Below are 19829 nucleotides of genomic sequence, written 5' to 3' on the forward strand. Positions count from 1 at the left end.
GATGTATGGAGGAACCTCCATCCTATGCTGGCAGGTTACACAAAAAACAGAAATCAAGGCTATTTTCATTTCCCAGATATTTGATATCAGATTCAATATTTATTACTCAGCTGAAAGATCATATTAAAGAGTTTGTGGAGTTTATATTAAACTCTGCTCAACTTATTTATATTTGGGATGCTTGCAAAGCAAGTATTAGAGGGTTTGCCCAGCAATTTATACTTAGGCAGAATGCAAAGCGAAAAAATGAGATCTGGGAAATAAATTCAAATATTTGGTTACTGGAGAAACATCTGGCAGAAACTCTCAGACAAGATGCTTCAGGGGTATCTACCTCACAAAATAGATTCCAACTAGAACTTAAACTAATAACTGTATGATCGAACACTAAAAAAAAATGTAAGAGAGAGAATTAGTTCCAAGCTTCATAAGTACAAGGTATCGCAATATGAGAGCGGTGATAGAATTGGCAAGATTCTCGCTTATAAAGTTGCTGAGGACAGAGCTAGTTCTTTAATTAAAAGTATTAAAGGTGCGGATGGAGTTAATTACAACCAGCCAGGACAGATCCTACAACAGTTTGTTACGTACTATAGTAAACTTTATACTCCTGAACAATGCCCTACGGAAGATAGCCTGCAGAGATACATTAGAAAGAATTGGGTACTAGAAAAGGAAGCAGAACCGATGGAAGAATTGGAAAAAAATATTACTCTTACTGAACTAAAACTTTCTATTTTTTCTCTTCCTTTGGGGAAAGCAGCTGGAGAGGATATGCTTCCTATTGAAATATATAAAAGTTGCAGCGATGAATTGCTCCCTCTTCTGTGCTCTGTTATTAATCAAATAGGTGAATCTGGTAGGGTCCCTAATTCCTGGAGAACTGCAAAGATAATCTTTTTTTAAAAAAAGAATAAAACACCGCTAGAGTGTGGGTCCTATAGGCCCATCTCTTTGAATAATGCGGGCGCTAAGGCATGCGCTAAATTATTAGCCATGCGGCTAGCTCCTCTCCTGCCTAAATTAGTTAGCCAACATCAACATGGTTTCGTGATAGGCAGGGATACAACTGCACATGTTAACATGGCTATTACAGCGTTCGATGTTGCAGCTACTAATCCCTCCCCACTCGGCATGGTGTTACTAGATGCTGAAAAGGCATTACACCGAGTGGGGTGGGATTATCTGTGGGCAGTTCTTAAGGAAATTGGCTTCAAGACACAGTTTCTAATGAGAATACAGGCTCTGTACGACTGTCTGAATGCAAAAATAGGATATGCTAATTTAATGTCCCCTAATTTTCCAATTTTAGGAGGCACTCGCCAAGTGTGCCCCTTATCACCACTTTTATTTGCTCTTTTTATGGAGCCATTTATTAACGTGTTACAGTCCCAAGAACGTATTAAACAATTCGTTCATGGAATTAATTCGCTTAAAATCACAGCTTACGCGGACGACTTGGCAATATACACAACCGATGTGGCAGAAGCATGGCTGGAATCACTAAAGAAGCAAATGATTTCGGTGCTGTTTCCGGATATAAACTAAACTTGAACAAAACGCAAATTATTGTGAACTACAAACCACTGGTCCCAGTCATGGGTTTCTGTCACACAGCTACTTATCTAGGTATTAAAATTACATCCAACATTAGGGATATTAAATCACTTAATTATGATACCTTACTCATAGATGCCGCAGCTCTTCTTAAAAAATGGCATAAGGTCCCCATAAATTTGCTTGGACAAATAAATCTTATTAAAATGAATATTCTACCAACATTTTTTTATTTGTTTAGGTCCATTCCTTTGTTCATCAACAACTTATTTTTTAGAAAGTTAGATGGTATTTTTGGAAGCTTCACTTGGGGCTATAAAAAAAATCGCTTAGCACTCTCCTTTTTGAAGGTATCTTTTATTAAAGGAGGTCTTAATTTCCCAGACTTTAAAATGTATTTTTACGCCTCTTTTCTGGGCCGAATCCGTAGCCTCTTTAACTCTAACAACCCGTATTATTTCCACCAATTCATGCTTGGATCTAATTCTAAACTATTTCTCGCTAGAGCTAATGACCCGAATTACTTTAAGAGAGTCAAGTTTAAGACCGCCAAGGATGCGGTTCGCATATGGAATATAAGACTGGCTTTTGAGAAGACTTCGCTCTTTCACCCTAACTTAACACTTTGGAATAACTCAGGATTACCCGGCATTTTTAGCGATCAAGCTGGGAGAACGTGGGCTAATCTAGGTATAACTAAGTTGGGGGATTTATATGGCTCAGCGGGCTTTCTAGAGTTTGAAACACTTAGATTACTTTATAAATTACCTGAATATATGCGATTCAAATATATACAGATCCATTATTTTCTTATCGGTAAAATGAAACTTAAAATTATTTTAGACTCAGACATTTGGGCATGTATTTATGAGAAAAAAAATAAAACCATAATCAGCCTAGGATATAAATGCTTCAGCCAATATAAAACAGATGATTGCCCAAAGTTGGCGCAGAAATGGGCTTCCAAACTGGGGATGGGTATATCCTCGAATAATATCTCCACATTCTTAAATAGTATTAATAAACTTGTTCATTCATCCAGTTTAAAACTTCAAGCCTATAAGACTGTATGTCAATTATATTACACTCCGTTACGAATTTTTAAGTGGTCTGGCAATAGCACTTGTGGCAATCGCACCAAATGCCCGAAATGAGACCTGTTAGCTGCGGACCTAGAGCATATGATTCTTTCATGTTCAACACTGCACGGATTTTGGGAGAGCATTGAAAATATTCTAAAGCAAAAGCAACTGATCTTTACCCCATTATCTGCGGAGATGATACTTCTAGGTATGCAGCCAACTATCGCTCCATTTAAAGATCTGCTATTTATTATGCTATCATGCGCTAGACTGACTATTGTAAGGGCATGGATATCGGATAAACCACCTCATGTAACCGAATGGTGGTTCTTGGTGAATGAAATATATGATATGGAACTCTCTCTAGCTAGAACAAGAGGGGCTCGTTCACTCAAGAAATTAGAAAAAATCTGGGGAATTCTGTTTCCAGAAGTGATGTGATTTGTTATTTGGGTTGTCCTTTTTGCTCTGGCTCTTGTTGTTTTCCTATTTACCTTTTTATGTTTATCTCATGTATTTCCTTACAAAATCAGATTTGAATTTTTTCTGAACTATATGTTTCCGATTTTTTATATTGGTTTATTTGACTTTCTGTAACTCTTGACTGCTTGTGTTATCAATAAAAACAAGTTTAAAAAAAAGGATGAGAAGCTCATGATTAAATCTGTGAGCTCACCTCTGTGTCACAAAGTTTCAAAAGTTATATCTTCGGGATGGCTCCCTCGTCTTGGAAAGGAGCAGTTGTGCATCCTATTCATAGGTAGGACTCAAAACAAGATCCAAGAAATTATCAACTATTTGCCTGACTAGATTTTGAGGTGAAACCTTTCACAAAATATTTACTAAACACTCTTGCAAAGTTGGCTACAGATCAATGCTTAATACCATCAACTCAAACAAATTTTCATCAGAGATGCGCTACGATTGATAATATTGTTTGATTGTCGCTTCTTGTAAAAAATGCGCTAAAGTATTATACTGCTTGATTCGTGGTGTATTCCACAGCCTTTGACAAGGGTGAACACCAGCGACTGTGAAATAGGCTTAGAAAATTGGAAATTAATCGGATACTTATGCACTTCTTAAATGAGTTACACTCCGATACATGGCTATAAGCAAGTATTACAACTGATAATACTTTCTCTGCAGATATGCAGACCAAGAGTGGCCTTAAAAAAGGCTGCATCCTTGCTCAACTTTTATTTTTTTTGTATATAGCCGACTTGCCTGAGTTCCTTAATCAAGAACAAGCAGTGCCTCTAATATTGGCAATGCATGGGATCAGACATCTGGGGGCCAATTCTGATTCGGTAAACCAATCGTACGACCGAATCAAATCCGTAGCCCTTTCCGTATGACTCGTACAATTCCGTCCGAATCGCGTAGTACGATTCGTTTGAAAAATATACGACCGAATCGTTGTGAACTGTATGAAAAGCAAGGGAAAATCTGTATGACACGGACCCTCACAGTGAACCGTACAAATCGTAAACATGCTGTATGACCAGACAAGTACGATCCGGACCGGGGAATGAGAACGCGATTCGTATGGAAAACGTCCCGTATGAGCGATTCGTATAGAGAGCCACACAATCACAAACGCACCGTACCCCTCCAATCATGGGGTGTACGCACCGTACCCCTATGCACCGTACCCCTGCAATCATGGGGTGTACACACTGTACCCCTGCAATCATGGGTTGTACGCACCGTACCCCTACGCTCCGTACCCCTGCAATCATGGGGAGTACGCACCATACCCCTACGCACCATACCCCTGCAATCAAGGGGTATACGCACCGTACCCCTGCAATCATGGGGTGTACGCTCCGTACCTGGGGGGGGGTCCATTACATACATGGTTCGAGTCGAAATCTGCTTTTCTGGATGTTTTGAGCTCCCGTAGAAAAAGAGTCATAGGGAGTGTTGACTAGACGAATCGTACTTGCTGGGTCGGAAAATGCAGCTTCGATCCGTACAGACGTCGCGTACTGCGTGTTCCGAATGCGATTCGTATGGATTTTTAAGTCATATGGTCTTTCGTACGATTCATACAGAGATCTGCTTTGGGTCCGAATCGTACTTCATCGTACGTACGGGGACGTTTAAGGGTACGATTCGTACGGGAAATATGCTCCATACGGCTATTTTGAAGGGATTTTACCAAATCGGAATCGGCCCCCTGGTGTATGCTTACAATTTGGTAATAATTTTGCAATTTTCCACAGAATTGCAACATCTTTTGAGTCAACTAAATGAATTCAATCTTGTCAAAGGAATAACAGCTAATTATTCAAAAACAAAAATCACGGTATTCGAAAAGAAACCAAAAAAATATCTTGGGAACTTAGCGACGCTAAAATTGAAATTGACAATCAACATGATTATCTTTCCATCTCGATTGATACTAGGTTATCCTGGTCAAATCTCCTTTCAGTTGAAAAGCTCAAACCTACCATTACCACAAAATCAGCAATGAGATTTGCGAAACGATTTGAAGGTAGAGCGAAAGACTCTTCTCTAAAAGTTTTAAGAATAAAACTAATTTGGTTTCTACCTTATGATTTGCCGGTCCTAAATGGTAAGACTATCATTGATCTTGATAAAATCCACATATGGAGCATACAGAAACTTTGACATCTTCTATCAGCTACCCCACACTTTGTCATCAGCTTGGAGTTGGATTTCAAAGATTTATTATCACTCCACACAAGCTACTATTAATTACCTATGTGATCATGCAGGCGCAGATTCCGCCACCTTGAAATCTTTAATTTACCTGGAACACACCAAATATTCAAATTATGATTTGGAATTAAACATCCCATCATTAAACAAGGTAATTAAAGCATATAATGTATCAGACTTTAAGACTCTGGCAATATTAAGTTGAGTGGCACAGAAGAGTATTGCAAGGAAGAACTAAAGAATATTTTAAGGAAGATCCTATCCAGTGATCAAAGGGAGAAAGACCTAGCCCCACCAAAAAATATAAACAGGTGGATTTATTATACGACTATTATTTATTGTTGTATCAGGAATAAAATAACTCTAGTCTGCAAGGTGCAATTAAAAGGAAATACTTAAGATTCTGATTGTTATATACACCTGTCCATGAATTTGAGGTGTCTTGGATTCCGCTTCTACAAGGGAAGACTAATGCCGACTCTGTGGCTACAAAGAGGGAACCCTGAGACATTTATTATGCATCTTTCTAAAACTGTTGCCTCAAAGGAGGTATTATTTGCGGGGCCTTTTTAGTGAAGTCAGCGTAAGGTAAATATCAAAGTCAGTTAGATACTGTTTTACTATTAAAAATCATGATTGTATTAATAAATTAACGAAAAGTTTAGAACAGGTATTATTATACGTCAATTAATGTTTCCCTTTTCAAAATTTAGTTTTTACAAGTTTGTTCTAATGATTGGGAAATGCCTGTAATTCATACAAATAAAATAAATGTACTACTTTTATGGCACATTTTACAAAACATGTAATACTAACATAATATAAAAATCTCCCTACCCTTTTCCCCTACAAACCCAACATTTCACTCTTATAACATGATGGAAGTTAAAAGAATAAAAAGAAGCTCCCATTAATTATTAATACAAATATTTAAGATATTCATATATTACCTTAAATAAATTAGAAATGAAAAATTACACAAACATTGAAATACAACAAATATTGCAAACAAACATAATAAAATGACCATAAAAACGAAATTATATATAATAATTTAGAAAACAATATTTTTCACAATGATACCAAAAACAATACTTAAAGATTATTCTGTCCACGATATATTGAACATCACATTATTCTTGACCCAATATTTTTGACTCACAATATTTCTATTCAATATTCTTTCCAAACACCATTGTAATCTACTCCCACATTACTTAGAAATCCAATTTAGGGGTTTACATTGTAATAAAATGGGTCAAATCAGATTTCCAATGATGGTGAGTAAGCAGTTGGACACATTCACTGAGTATGACCCATGGAACTGAATATCCGGAAACCTCCTGGGTCTGCTACCATGCAATACCTACTCAACAATATGGACTACTTCTGGAAACAAAATTCCATTAAAAGGCTAGTTAAGCAATGGAAAACCTTGTATATTCATTTTGTGGTTTGAGTTTTTATCTTGCAGTTATTTAGTCTGCAAGCAGTCACTTGGACTAATGTAGTTGATTCATTTTTATAAATGTCCCTGACTGTCTATTGCATGGAGTGAGACTTGACAAGTTGACAGTTCAATATGGAAAATAAATTGAAGGACTCTCATGGTTTTAGATCTTGTGAAATGAGGACAATTAAACAATTTTAGTCGTCCCTAACATTTTTCATAAACATTTGATTCACCAATGAATTGTTGGGCATTAAAAAAAACTAAAGCATTAAAGGAGATGTTGACTCATGTACAAACTCTTGGAAATGGGTGACAGACTTATGTTATTTCGCAGGGCATTTCACACTGCTAGAAGTAGTACTTCATGATGGCAGAGGCCAAATTTTGCGGTTAATGGTTTTATCTCCAATGTGACAAATAAAGCACATATGTATACAGATAGCTAAGCAAACATTTACAATAGTAGGTGAATTCTATAGACATTCATCAGGCTGCCATATGTTTGGTCAATTAAGAGCGAGGCGATGTGGATGGGTAAATGTTTAGCAGTGCATTGTCCTCGAACACTGCAGGATGCAGAACTTCAAGCAAAGTGCCATCCCCCCATACTGAACACACAACTTCTGCCACCTAAAGAGTTTCTGTTTCACTACAGTAAGAAGGGCCGAAACGAGATGAATAATTATAAAGGGGATGATCAAATTGATTTGTAATGGTAATTCTGCTGTTTGCATGCCACAAGAAATATGCAAATAAAACATGAGTATCATTTATTTTTCAAATTTCGCAGCGGGCTTTTTCAGCAGGCACAGTATTGAAATGCTTTTAAATTAGCAAGACCAATTGCGTGAGCAAAATCTTTTCATGATAATGAGTCAAATATTGGAAAAATATTTGCAATGCTCCAGGAAACATTTTAATATTTAAAAAAAACATTTACCTAGTTTATTGTTTAATTCACTTTCCCTGCTGCTTCCATATCATTTATAGGGCCTGATTCACAAAGGTAAACTTACACTTTTGTGAAAGTTTATGTTATTTTTTATGCAGTCACAAACTATAGATGCATAGTAAGTTTACAACTGCAGAGACTCCGCAGTTGGAGCGGACAATTCTGCTCATTAAAAGATAGGCCTGTCATATCTTTTTTGTGCTGAGTTCTCCACCTTGACTGAAAAGTCTCAACAGTTGCAAACTTTCTATTAACTAGCAGTTTGTGAATACAAAAAACGTGTACTTACACCTAAGTGAACATTTACCTTTGTGGTTCTGGCTCATCGAGCCCATGTTGTCCTAACCCTGTATAATGTTAAGCTTCACATCAATTATCATTCTATCTCTACTCTAAACTCTACTAAACATGCTTTAAATCAAGTTCACAAACCTAACACAACCAATGCAAAGGAGAACTAAAAAAACAGTTTACTAACTACTAATCATGTGCTCTGGAGTAGCTTACTACTTGCTGAAAAAGCGATTCAATGCCTTGTCAGGGTTTGTAAGCACTATATAAATATATTTTCAGTCAGAATTACAATGAGCATATGTATTACACATTTTTTTTTTAAAACCTTTATTATCGAATGCACAGTACACAGCGTCTGCCTACAACCCAATCGGGCCGGCCGCTATGACAATCGACAAATTAACCAACCACATTACGTTGCGGACAAAGCCATAAATCGCTTCATTACAGTGCAGTGGCATCAAACATCAGAGGAAGGATCACGTAGGTTTCATTTTATAATTTTGATGAAGTTCAAACAAACAACACAAACACTCACATGGTGAAAACAATGTCTAGGGCATGAGAGGGGGGAGAAGGGGAAAACAATCTCTAAGAATAAAGACAGCTCTCCAAGGGGAGGGGAGATGGCGAAAAGGAGCATTGGAAAGGAATGGCAGCCAGTCTAAGGGAACGTCAATTACGGGGACGAGGGAATATTAGCAGTGTAATCAAGTGGTGGGGTACAGATGTCTCCACGGTATTCGTTCCACTGTGACCAAATCCTACCCCATTTCTTGGGACGGCCCGAGCCTCATATACTGTCTTTTCCCGAAACATGCACCAATCCATGTTATCTTTCCAAGCACTTATTCCAGGTGGTCTGTGGGAGCCCCAGAGTTGCGCTATATCCCTCTTGGTAACCATGTTGCCTAGAGTGATCCAAAAGGTCTGAGCGGCCGTACAATCCGTAGGCTCCCACACATTAAGCAGGCAGCGCCTAGCCTCAGGAAGGAGGGAGACCCCAGTGACTCGTCCCATTACATCATGCACTCTAGACCAGAAAGCGGAGATAACCGGACATTCCCATAGAATGTGAAGAAAGGTGCCATTCATACCACAGCCACGCTAACACAGCCCATCAGTTGAGAACCCCATCCGAACCAGACGCCTACCAGTCATGTATACTCGGTGGAGGATCTTCAATTGCACAAAACGAAGTCGAGCCGGAATAGCCACCTCCCTGGGGGAGGAAATCGCCATTTGCCAGTCCTCGTCATCCAGTTCGAGGCCATCTGGTATCCAGGAGGTCCTGAGTTTCACCAGAAGATCAGCCCTGGTGTTAATGAGCTTTTTATAAATTAAAGAAATCGTACTGTCCGGCACATGGCCGTCCAGAATCCGATCCTCCAACGGGGACGACTGGGGGACCTCCGTCCCAGGGGGAAAGGCAGAGAGCAGGGCGTGACGGATCTAAAGATAACGAAAAGACTCCTTATCATCCAGTTGATACTCTACCTTCAGGGCCTCAAAGAACTTTACTGTGCCTCTGGCCCAAAGATCCTCCACCTTGCTAATACCGATCATGTCCCATCTGTCAAACCCTTTCGTCCGCCACAGGCTACCCAGCCGCTCAGAGTCATACGACGGGGTCATTCGCGTCAATCTATCGCTCCAATCTGTGGCCACTGTCGCATCCTTCCATGCACGCACGGCACATTTCGTAGGTCCAGTCAGAAGTCGGAGTGGTGCCCTCGAATATAAGGCCCTGTTAAAGTTTCCGCCCGGCAACAGGAGTTTATCCATAGCGAAAGCGGGAGTGGGCCCCGGTGAATACGTCACGTGATTAATCACACTCAATTGTGAGGCCCAGTAATAACGCCTGATGTCCGGTAGGGCAATGCCATCATCGTACCATGGGAGCGTGAGTTTAGATAAGGAGATACAAGCTCGTCCGTCCCAAATTAACTGCCTCTGAAGGCCTTCAACCTCAAAAGTAATGGGAGGGAACAGAGTCAAAAAATTTTTGCAAGGCATACAAAAACCTAGGGAGGGACATCATTTTAAAAAATGCCGCCCGTCCCAATGGGGACAGAGGCAAGCCACGCCACCTCCGTACATCCTGTTTAAGGCGACGAAGAGGAGCATAGAGATTACGGTCATAGCGCACTGAGGAGGCCATAGAAATGAAAATTCCCAAATATTTGAATCCAATATCTGCCACTTGGATCGGGAATCTACGAGGTAGCAGAGGCAGCACCCCCGCTATAACATACACACACGATTTGGTCCAATTAATAACGAGCCCTGAGTTCTTCCCAAAAGAGGTGAGAACATCGAAGAGCACGTTGAGGGATTTCTGAGGTGAGGTAAAATAAAGAAGAATATTGTCTGCGTATAGCGAGACGCGATCCTCCAGGTCCGGTGCCCACTGGATCCCCTTAATCGAGAGCTCCCATCGAAGCCACGCTGCCAGTGGTTCCAGTGCCAAAGCGAAGAGAAGTGGAGAGAGCGGGCACCCCTGACGGGTGCCACGTCCCAACGTGAACGATTCAGAAACTCTGCCGTTAACTACAACTTGGGCCAACGGTTGTTCATATAGGAGCCGCACCCACGCACTAGAGTTAGGGCCAGAACCAAACTTGGAAAGGGCCGCCCACAGATATGGCCACTCAATGGTGTCAAAGGCCATTGTGGCATCCAGGAAGGCCACGACAGCAGGTTCAGTAAGGGTCTCAGCTCTCGCGAGAACGCTGTGGAGTCTACGGAGATTGAGCGCTGTATTCCGATGAGGAATAAAACCGGATTGATCCGGATGGATCAAGTCGCAGATCACTGTCAGTAAGCGATTAGCAAGGACCTTAGCCAGAATCTTAGGCTCGGCGTTGAGCAACGAGATGGGGCGATATGAGGTGCATCGATCACGAGGCTTGCCATCCTTGTAGATGACTACTATAGTATCAGACGCTGGTCGGAAGGGAGAAGGCCCGCCTCGAATGCATCAACAAACATAGTGCGCAGATGGGCCCCATAGCTTTGCCTGATTGCAAGGACCGAATGGCAATAGCAATCTCATCTACCGTGATAGGCGCGTCTAGAGCGGATCTATCCTCCTCCGATACGCAGGGCAGCGCGATATCGCGCAAAAGCAAGCGGGAGTCCGCCTCAACTCGGTCACTCACAGATCGGTATACAAAACATTCGACAATCTCCCCCGGGTCAGTCACACACACTCCAGTCTCACGGGTTATTACGGGCACCACACGATTCGGTCTCTCAGATTTATCCAACCACGCCAAGTGCTTACTAGCCTTATCACCCACATCATAAAGCCGGCCCAGCTGATTCATACGCATCACTTTAGCAGCGTCAGTTACCAAGGCTCTATAGTCTGCCTGTTTCAGCGCTAAGGAGTGCAAAATTGCAGGTGTATCATCACCACCCAACTCACTTTCAAGCGTAGTAATTTCCGCCTCAAGAGCTGACACAGTTTCTCTCCTGGCCTTCTTATCAGCCGCAATAAGGGACAACGCGGAACCCCGTATAACAGTTTTGAAAGCCTCCCACAAAGTCGTAGGGGAAACGACTGAGCCCTCATTCTCATCAAAACAACAGTCAATTGCCTTAACCAGGTCCGAGCGAAGCTGAGGATTCCTAAAGTGCCAGGGATGAAGAGGAGGGACCCTACCTCCAGACGAGCCCCCCACCGAAACTTCAAGTAGCAGGGGGGAATGGTCAGAGATACCCCTAGGGAGATGTCGGACCGCACACACCAAGGAGGTGTTGGCAGTTAACATCAGAAAGTAGTCAATCCTCGAGAGGCTGCCGTGGGCACCAGAGTGAAAAGTATACTGAGTTTGTGTAGGGTGCAACATCCGCCAGACATCCACTAACCCAAAAGTCTCAATCAGCTCAGTCAGCCACATCTGGGACAACGGCAAAACCCTGGGGGGTAGCCGGTCACACTCGCCCGAAACCACCGAATTGAAGTCTCCACCCATTATAAGGACACCATCCGGAAGCCCTAGAAGAGTCTTGCCAAGGTCAGCATAAGTGGTAGTCTGGAGTCCCCAAGGAACATAAACAGCAACAATTACAATCAGCCTCCCCTCCCATCTCCCCGAAACAGCAGCATATCGGCCCGATCGTCGAGAGCGACTTCATCTATCTCAAGGGGCAAGGAGGATTTCACCATAATACCAACCCCCCGGGAACCGGATGTAAAACCAGCGTGCGCCACCAGTCGGTATCCTTGGCGATCTAGGGCTTTACAAGCATTCCCTATCAAGTGGGTCTCCTGCAGTAAAACTACATCAGGTTAATGGCGTCTAATAAATTGAAGCACAATACCACGCTTAATCCTGTCTCCCAGACCATTAACGCTCCAAGACAGCACTTTCATGTCACCCCCCCAATCCCTGTAGTACCCCCAAACCATCCCCTTCCAGAACCCCAGAGCAAGGATACAGGCAGATGAAAAAGTACCATGTGAGAAACAAAACATAGAACACAAAAAACGACCAAAACCCCTACCCCCACCCCCAACCAAGAACCCGTTACAACACCCCCCACCCTGCACCCCTGCTGACTCAAAAGCCACCCCCAACTGCAGTGTGCCTGTCGCCCCTTCATAGAATCTACACAAAGAACCCCTGAGGAGGAAGGGAGAGACCACCCCACCCCGCCCCACCCCCGGGCCTAACAGTGAAAACATATAGAAAATACTCTGCAAATAGTTACGACCCAAAATGGGATCTCAGGACCCAAATGTCATTCCTGTGCCGATGCACCTCCGTCCGCGCCTCCGGGGCCCCTGCTCTCGGTGTCCTCCTTAGGCAGTGAGTCCAGCCAGTCGCCAACACTGTCCGGTTGATCAAAAAAGAAAGTACGTTCGCTATACTCGATGCGAAGGCGAGCTGGGAACAGCTTCGCGTACTTAAGTCCCAAGTCCCTCAGTCGCTGTTTCACTCCCAGGAATCCCGATCGTTGCCGCTGCACTTGAGGAGTGAAGTCAGGGTAGATAGAAATGGAGCTGTTCTCAAATTTCAGCGGGCCATGCCTGCGAGAGGCCTGAAGGGTGGCGTCCCTGTCCCGAAAGTGGAATAGCCTAGCAATAATAGGCCTCGGGGGAGCCCCCGGCTTGGTCTGTCCACCCGGGAAGCGGTACGCACGCTCAACCGCAAAGAACTTGCTGAGGCCTGCGGGAGCAAGTTTGGTCACAATTAATTCTTCGACCAATAGATCGATAGAAGCAGCGCCACTGTCCTCCGGTACCCCGACAAGGCGTATGTTGTTTCGTTGGGCCCTGTTATCATACTCCTCCATACGCCTGGCCAGCAGATCATGCGATGACCGCAGATTACCGATCTCCGATTGTGCGTCCGCAATGTCGTTAACCAGACTGGTGGCTTTAAGGTCCAAGGCTTTGACCCTCTCATTGGTCTTAGCCAAATCAGCTCTAATAACGGTAAAATCAACCGCCACCATGTCTATCTTGGATACGATGGCCTCATACTGTTGACCCATATCTGTCTTGATTCCAGCAATGGCGGCCATGAGGTCTTGAAGGGACACATCCGATATAGCCACCAGGTCCGTCCTCGGGTCCTCAAGACTGCGGCCAGCAGCGCTGGGGGAGCCTTTTGGTTGAGTGTAACGATCTATTACGTTGGACTGGACTGATCCCCCACGAGTAGTGACTTTTGTCCTGCGTTTCTCCGTCTTGGGTTTCGTCGCCATATTGGAATCAGTGCCCCGATGGGTCTTCCTGGTCCTGGTGAAATGGCAGCGATCCGCTGGTCTCCAAAGCAGCAATTACACGAAAAGTCGCAGACTGCCGGCCCAGGGCTATGGTCAGAGCGCACAGCTGGTTAGACTACCGGAGCCAGGAATGCAGATTGCATCCTAGGTAGGCAGCCCGGAGGTGGATGGAAACCGAAAGTGAAAGTGACAACACCACCGGTTGAGCAGATGTCAGGCGACCGTGTTGTTGAATTACTGCTCGGCCATCCAGAGCAGCAGAGACCCCGGCCTCGTCCGGGGCTAGGCCAGAAAACTTAGGACGACGTAGAGATGGTTCCCGAAGTCCGATCTCAGTCCTGAAAAGTGCAGCACAACAGCACGAGTAGTACTTCAAATGCCCATCAAAGTAACCAGGATATCGGAAGGATAGATCGATGAGGGCGGCGCGGGTCTCGGGAGCTCTCTGCTCACGCGACCATCTTGGATGCCCGCGTAGCTCCTCCTCCGTATTACACATTTTTGATTTGTGTAGATAGCTCTTGGTCTTACTTTGACTGCAGATTTGCATTTGTATTTCTCAAGACTAGAAACACTTCCAATATACTCCTATTGCCTGCTGTAGTGTAGGTTACTCTGCCTTCATGGGTAGAATGTTATAATAACCTTATAGCTTGCCATAGAGAGCTATTCCGCCCATTAAAGCCCTGTTCAAATTGGACCAAATGAGAGAGAGAAAGACGTTAATGTGTTTATAGCTTGTTAAATTAATATGAATATTCTGCCCATAAGACAGAAATTCCTAATTAAAAAGTGTAGGCTCCTAGGACAATCAGGGTTTAAAACTCCACAGTGACTCAGAAGCTTCTGGGCCTTTCACATCTCTTGCTATGTATGTCTGAAAGCTACAATCACATGCAGACCCTCGTTACCAATGGACAAACCGCAACAGAAGGAGCTGAGAAAATATTGAAGTAAGGCTCTAGTTCTCCCTCGACTCTGACAAAGTGCTTTTCTTCAATTGGCAGAGCTTAGACAGACACAGGAGCTGAGGAAATTCACTGCTTCTTCCACAGCTCCATCGCTACTGTGAAGCACTGGAAAATGGAGAAGGGAAGTCTTGATGTATTCCTTCGCCTACAGCCTCTGCCCCCCTCTCTTCCTCTGCAACTCACATATCTTGGCATGGCAGGAGAGAGTGAGATTCTGATTTTAATTTAGGGTATTGTAATGCTGATAACATTCATATGCCACTGCTGCTCTACTGTTTTCAATGTGTCTGTCAACAAGCCAATTAAAAAAAAAATGGTTAGAAGAAAAATTCAGATTAAATAGTTTTCCAGAATTATGACTGATATACAAGTTTGACTAATGGATATGTAGACATAATGGGCCCGATTCACAGAATGAACTTACTACTTTTGGCATTCACAGAATGCACTTACTACTTTTGGTATTCACAGAATGAACTTACTCATTTCGGTATTCACAGAAGTTAGGACTACTAACTTTAGGACTCCTAAATGCCTTCTGTGAATACCGAAAGTCTTAAAATTAGGATTTTTCTTAATTTAGTAGTAGTAAAGTTAGGACTCCTAACTTTAGGATGCCTAAATGCTTTCTGTGAATACCGAAAGTCTTAAAATTAGGATTTTTCTCTATTTAGTAGTAGTAAAGTTAGGACTACTAACTTTACTACTACTAAATTGAGAAAAATCCTAATTTTAAGACTTTCGGTATTCACAGAAGGCATTTAGGCATCCTAAAGTTAGGAGTCCTAACTTTACTACTACTAAATTGCGAAAAATCCTAATTTTAAGACTTTCGGTATTCACAGAAGGCATTTAGGAGTCCTAAAGTTAGTAGTCCTAACTTCTGTGAATACCGAAATGAGTAAGTTCATTCTGTGAATACCAAAAGTAGTAAGTGCATTCTGTGAATGCCAAAAGTAGTAAGTTCATTCTGTGAATCGGGCCCCTAGAGCTTTCTGGGATCCACTATTAGTTTCACACCCATTTCTACCACTAACTGGAATGAGGTTGGAAGCGCACAAAAAATAGGAAAAATAGGCTATGTCCCAGTAAAATGCCAAAACTATGTAGAAAATGTTGGTTCTTTGATAAAAGTCTGCCTGTTCCTGAAAGTTGGTAAGATGGTGACTTTAGCACCAAAAATCATTTGCAGGGAAAAAAACTGACGCTTTCTTCTGCAGCACTTTATTCCCATTTTCACACCAAAAAGAAAGTGTAGCTGTATTTTGTCAAATTCCTCAGTCCTTTCCAGGGAAATCCACAAACCCTTGGTAACTTTCGAATCCTGATGATGATGGAAGAAAAGGACCCACATTTGGCATGGATAACTTATTTGAACAAAGAGTTACATTGGCATATGCGTAAACTACCACAAGTAGCCAAAAAAAGTGTGGCACATGGAGTGAAAGGCCTAGAAGTGAAGGGATAAAAGTTTAGAAAATAGGGTATTCTGTTTCAAACACAACAGACAGCTCTGACCCTCAAACCTTAGGTCTGCCTGCTGCATTTAGAGACATGTTGGCCTTTAAGCTTTCAAAAAATGGAACCCCATTGGCTGTATCAACTGTAGATTCCTCCAATTTCACGACTGAGTAGGGGCCATCTTGGAAAAGTTACCACATCATCTGCTTTATTTAGACTGATCAGTGCAATGTCTTCTTTTCTGTCTGTCACGATCAGGAAAAACTTGCCAGTGACCGACAAAAAAATAACAATAATTGCAACATACCCTGGAAGAAAATTGCCATGGCCTTATTCACAAAAGTCCTCCGCACTCATGGCAGAGGCCCCACAGTTGTGGGGGAATCTCCGCACTTGAGGTGGAATATCGTTAATGAGCATTCTCATTGATGAGATTCCTGCTCCAATTGCAGAGACTCCCCCACTACTGCGGGGCCTCCGCCATGAGTGCAGAGGCCCTTCTGAATCAGGCCGCCAGAGTTTGGGTAACATTAGTTTTTTTCTAGAAACATACTCCCGCTTCTGGAGTTTGTTTCTGAAAAACAAAAAGTTTGGAAATGTTTGGTGAGGTGCTGTCAGAACTGACAGTGTCCAACTTCCAATCTTTTTGTACATTGAAGGGAACTGCTGTGACAGAAGAATTGAACACTGGGCTGGCAGTCATCTCTAAATTTGGCAGATGGTAGTAGTCAGTCAGGTTGCCAGAGGTAATATACGCCTCCTTCCTGATAGATGTAGGACTGTGCACTAAACCTTTAATCTGGCCCTAAGTCTAGGGTATCTCCTTTGGCTTGATAGGAGCTTTGAAATGTGTTGTCATTCTCTTGTCAGAATAGTTCAGTCCCTGGCCAAATCACCAAGTTTATACCTCATCATAATTTCAAGAAGGGCTTCTTCTAACATTGAGCTATTGAATCATAGGTAAATGTTATCATGTGGATTAAATGTGCAATCAGAACATAATTCTATATTTCGGCTAGGGGCTTGTCCTGTTCATTTCTTTGTTGCCATATAGGTGTTTATGCTTTTGAGAAAATGCTGCTATTAGATTTTGAACTACTTCACCACAAATGAAGAAAAAAAAACATACCTGCAAGAAACTGAACTCGATGTTCATTTGGAGATTTGAAATGCTTCTTTGCAGTTTGTACAACTTTAGGTAAATCATAGATGATTGCTGTAGAATTTGGATTTTCTAAAAGACATTGCTTGGCTAGAGCTCCGGTGCTGCCTTATAGAGGAAAACAAAATCCAGGAGGAAAATTAGCATTTGACTTGCATATGTCTTTTAAAAAATTCCTGTTGTCTTATGGAAAGAAACTTAAATGAAGTTAGTTATGATGTGCAGGACGATACTCAGTGACAAGGAAAGCTATCATCCCTGAGACTTGATTGAAATGGTAATAACAGCTTTAGTTTGAGGTGTAAGGATATATTTTAAGGAGTGTGTCAGCCACTGCCTCTTGAAAATACATGATAAATATTTGTGGAAATTGGTAATTAATCTACTTCTGTGTAGACATTAGCCATATGTTAGAGCTTTAGCACTCACTGGGAATTGTGTATATCTGGGTAGTGGACATGTTGTAAAAGTGATGTTAATCAACCAGCTAGTGCTAGGGTTAGTAGCTGTCCAGAAAAGAATAAATTGGTTTTCATTATTCTCATCATCATAAAGAATGAAGTTCTCCTTTGTGTGAGTTATCTTTAGGTGGTCAGGAATATCTATATCCTAAAATACTCTTGGGCACCTTGTGGCTTGCCTTATGGATCTTCTAGTTCTAGTAATTAGATTGTATTAAGTTTGGTATCAAGAGTAATTGTCCTATTACTCTACAAGGAACATTAGGTATACGGACCAGAGCAAATGCATTTCACTCTGGATGTAAATCTGTGCCTCAACCTCTCCTATTGTTTCAATTTAAATATCTCCATCACATAGGTGGCGATCTCCACCCACAAAGACATACAATGTTGTAGCAAAGGTGGGACAACAGGAAGTGGCTGGAAATGTGTACAAAATAGGTGAACTTTATGGAAATTAAATTGTTAATACAAAACACAATTACAAAAGAGTAAGACAATTGCAATTCACAAAATACACATCTAATTCCACTACAGGTGTAATAGAGACAAAAGAGACTCAAATGTACTTTAGTCAGGCCTCTGAGTAAGTCAAGCACCTCACATGGCTAACCAATGGCACTATAACACAGAAAACAATGAGGTACTAAGTAACACTAGCAGAAAAATAAAATAGGAAGATTCAAGGATTTTTTGTGACTTTACTAACTGTTTTTGAATGTATAATGTAATTTTGCATAATTTACAAATATTGGTAAATTAGAAATTCCTTTTAAAAAAGGTATGACAACAAGACTCCCAATACGGAGAATTCACCTGCTAAGGATGACACAGGACTCCACGACCCAGCTGTATGTGATATTTATTACACAGCCAACCAATCACATGCAGGCTGACCACATAACAAATGAAAGCAACACCCAATTACTTTTTTGTTCACTATATCACTGAATGCCTTTGCAGCTTTGCCCATTCTTTTGAATAACTATTGAATGAGAATGAGAAATAGGATTTACGGGCACTGGGTTTGCATGAGCATCTCTGGGATGACATCTCAAACATACTCACTCATTACTAAACTCGAAACACACTAGTGTAACAGTTACAGTATAAATGTGTAGATATTGTTGTACCTTTACGATGAAACAAAATCTCAAAATATATCCCATCTTTATTGTAGTTGATTCTGGGTATTCACTCACTCCCCCTCTATTCCCACTCTTCCAAAGTTTAACCATAAAGCTTTAAAAGAAGTACATTAGGGCACAAACTCATACACAAGCTAGCGTTGAACACACTTTTGGTATATTTGAGTCATGCTTCAGATATCTTGACAGTTTGGGGAGGGTGCTGCTGTACTTTGCCTCAACAGAGCTTACATCACCCATGAATTACAGACCTATCCAGATTCCCAGAGTTGGGCACAGCACAGAGGTCAGAGTATGCACCTTAGTTGCTAGTTCACTTGCTGCGTTAATGTGGTTGGACACTGTCTTTTCAAAGATGGTGGATTATTACATCATTCACATCTATTATCCAGAGATATATTCTTGCATTAGCATACTAACACAATCAAATACTTTACACAACACACATAATTGTGGTTTCACATCTTATTAATCAACTCCCTTTCAAACCGGTAGGTTTTTTAGAATCCTCTGCATGCAGAGTAAAGACACATGTGGAAAAGAGATGTCTTCATATGGCACTGTCCTCCATTCTCAGTACAGAGATATCTGCCCACAATTACAAACTGGAAATTAAATAAGACACAGGAAAAGGTGGTCAACCGTCTTCTAATCCTTGTCAGCCATCCTCTCCCCATACCACCGTCCTCCTTCATCATGAACTCCTTAGTGATTAAAAAAAAAAAAATGGTGGAGGGACAAGATGAGATTGACTCTATCTTTACTGCTCAAGATTTGAACATTATTTGTCTAGGGTCATACAGAATTACTTTCAGCTCTATGGAGGTCCAAAGACACAGATGAGAACAAGTACTAAGATTT

General features: G+C 41.8%; 1 protein-coding gene across 1 annotated transcript in view; it reads right to left on the reverse strand.

Moving 5' to 3' along the window:
- Nucleotides 1–19829, reverse strand: part of LOC147698089 (acetylserotonin O-methyltransferase-like) — a 684409-nt gene that overhangs the window by 101271 nt on the left and 563309 nt on the right. Inside the window, exon 6 of the mRNA XM_086934767.1 lies at nucleotides 17327–17467. Within this exon, the coding sequence (XP_086790893.1) occupies nucleotides 17327–17467 (141 nt within the window). The remainder of the gene's footprint in view (nucleotides 1–17326; nucleotides 17468–19829) is intronic.

Source organism: Lissotriton vulgaris, chromosome 8, assembly GCF_964263255.1.
Source record: "Lissotriton vulgaris chromosome 8, aLisVul1.2, whole genome shotgun sequence".
NCBI classification, from domain to species: domain Eukaryota; kingdom Metazoa; phylum Chordata; class Amphibia; order Caudata; family Salamandridae; genus Lissotriton; species Lissotriton vulgaris.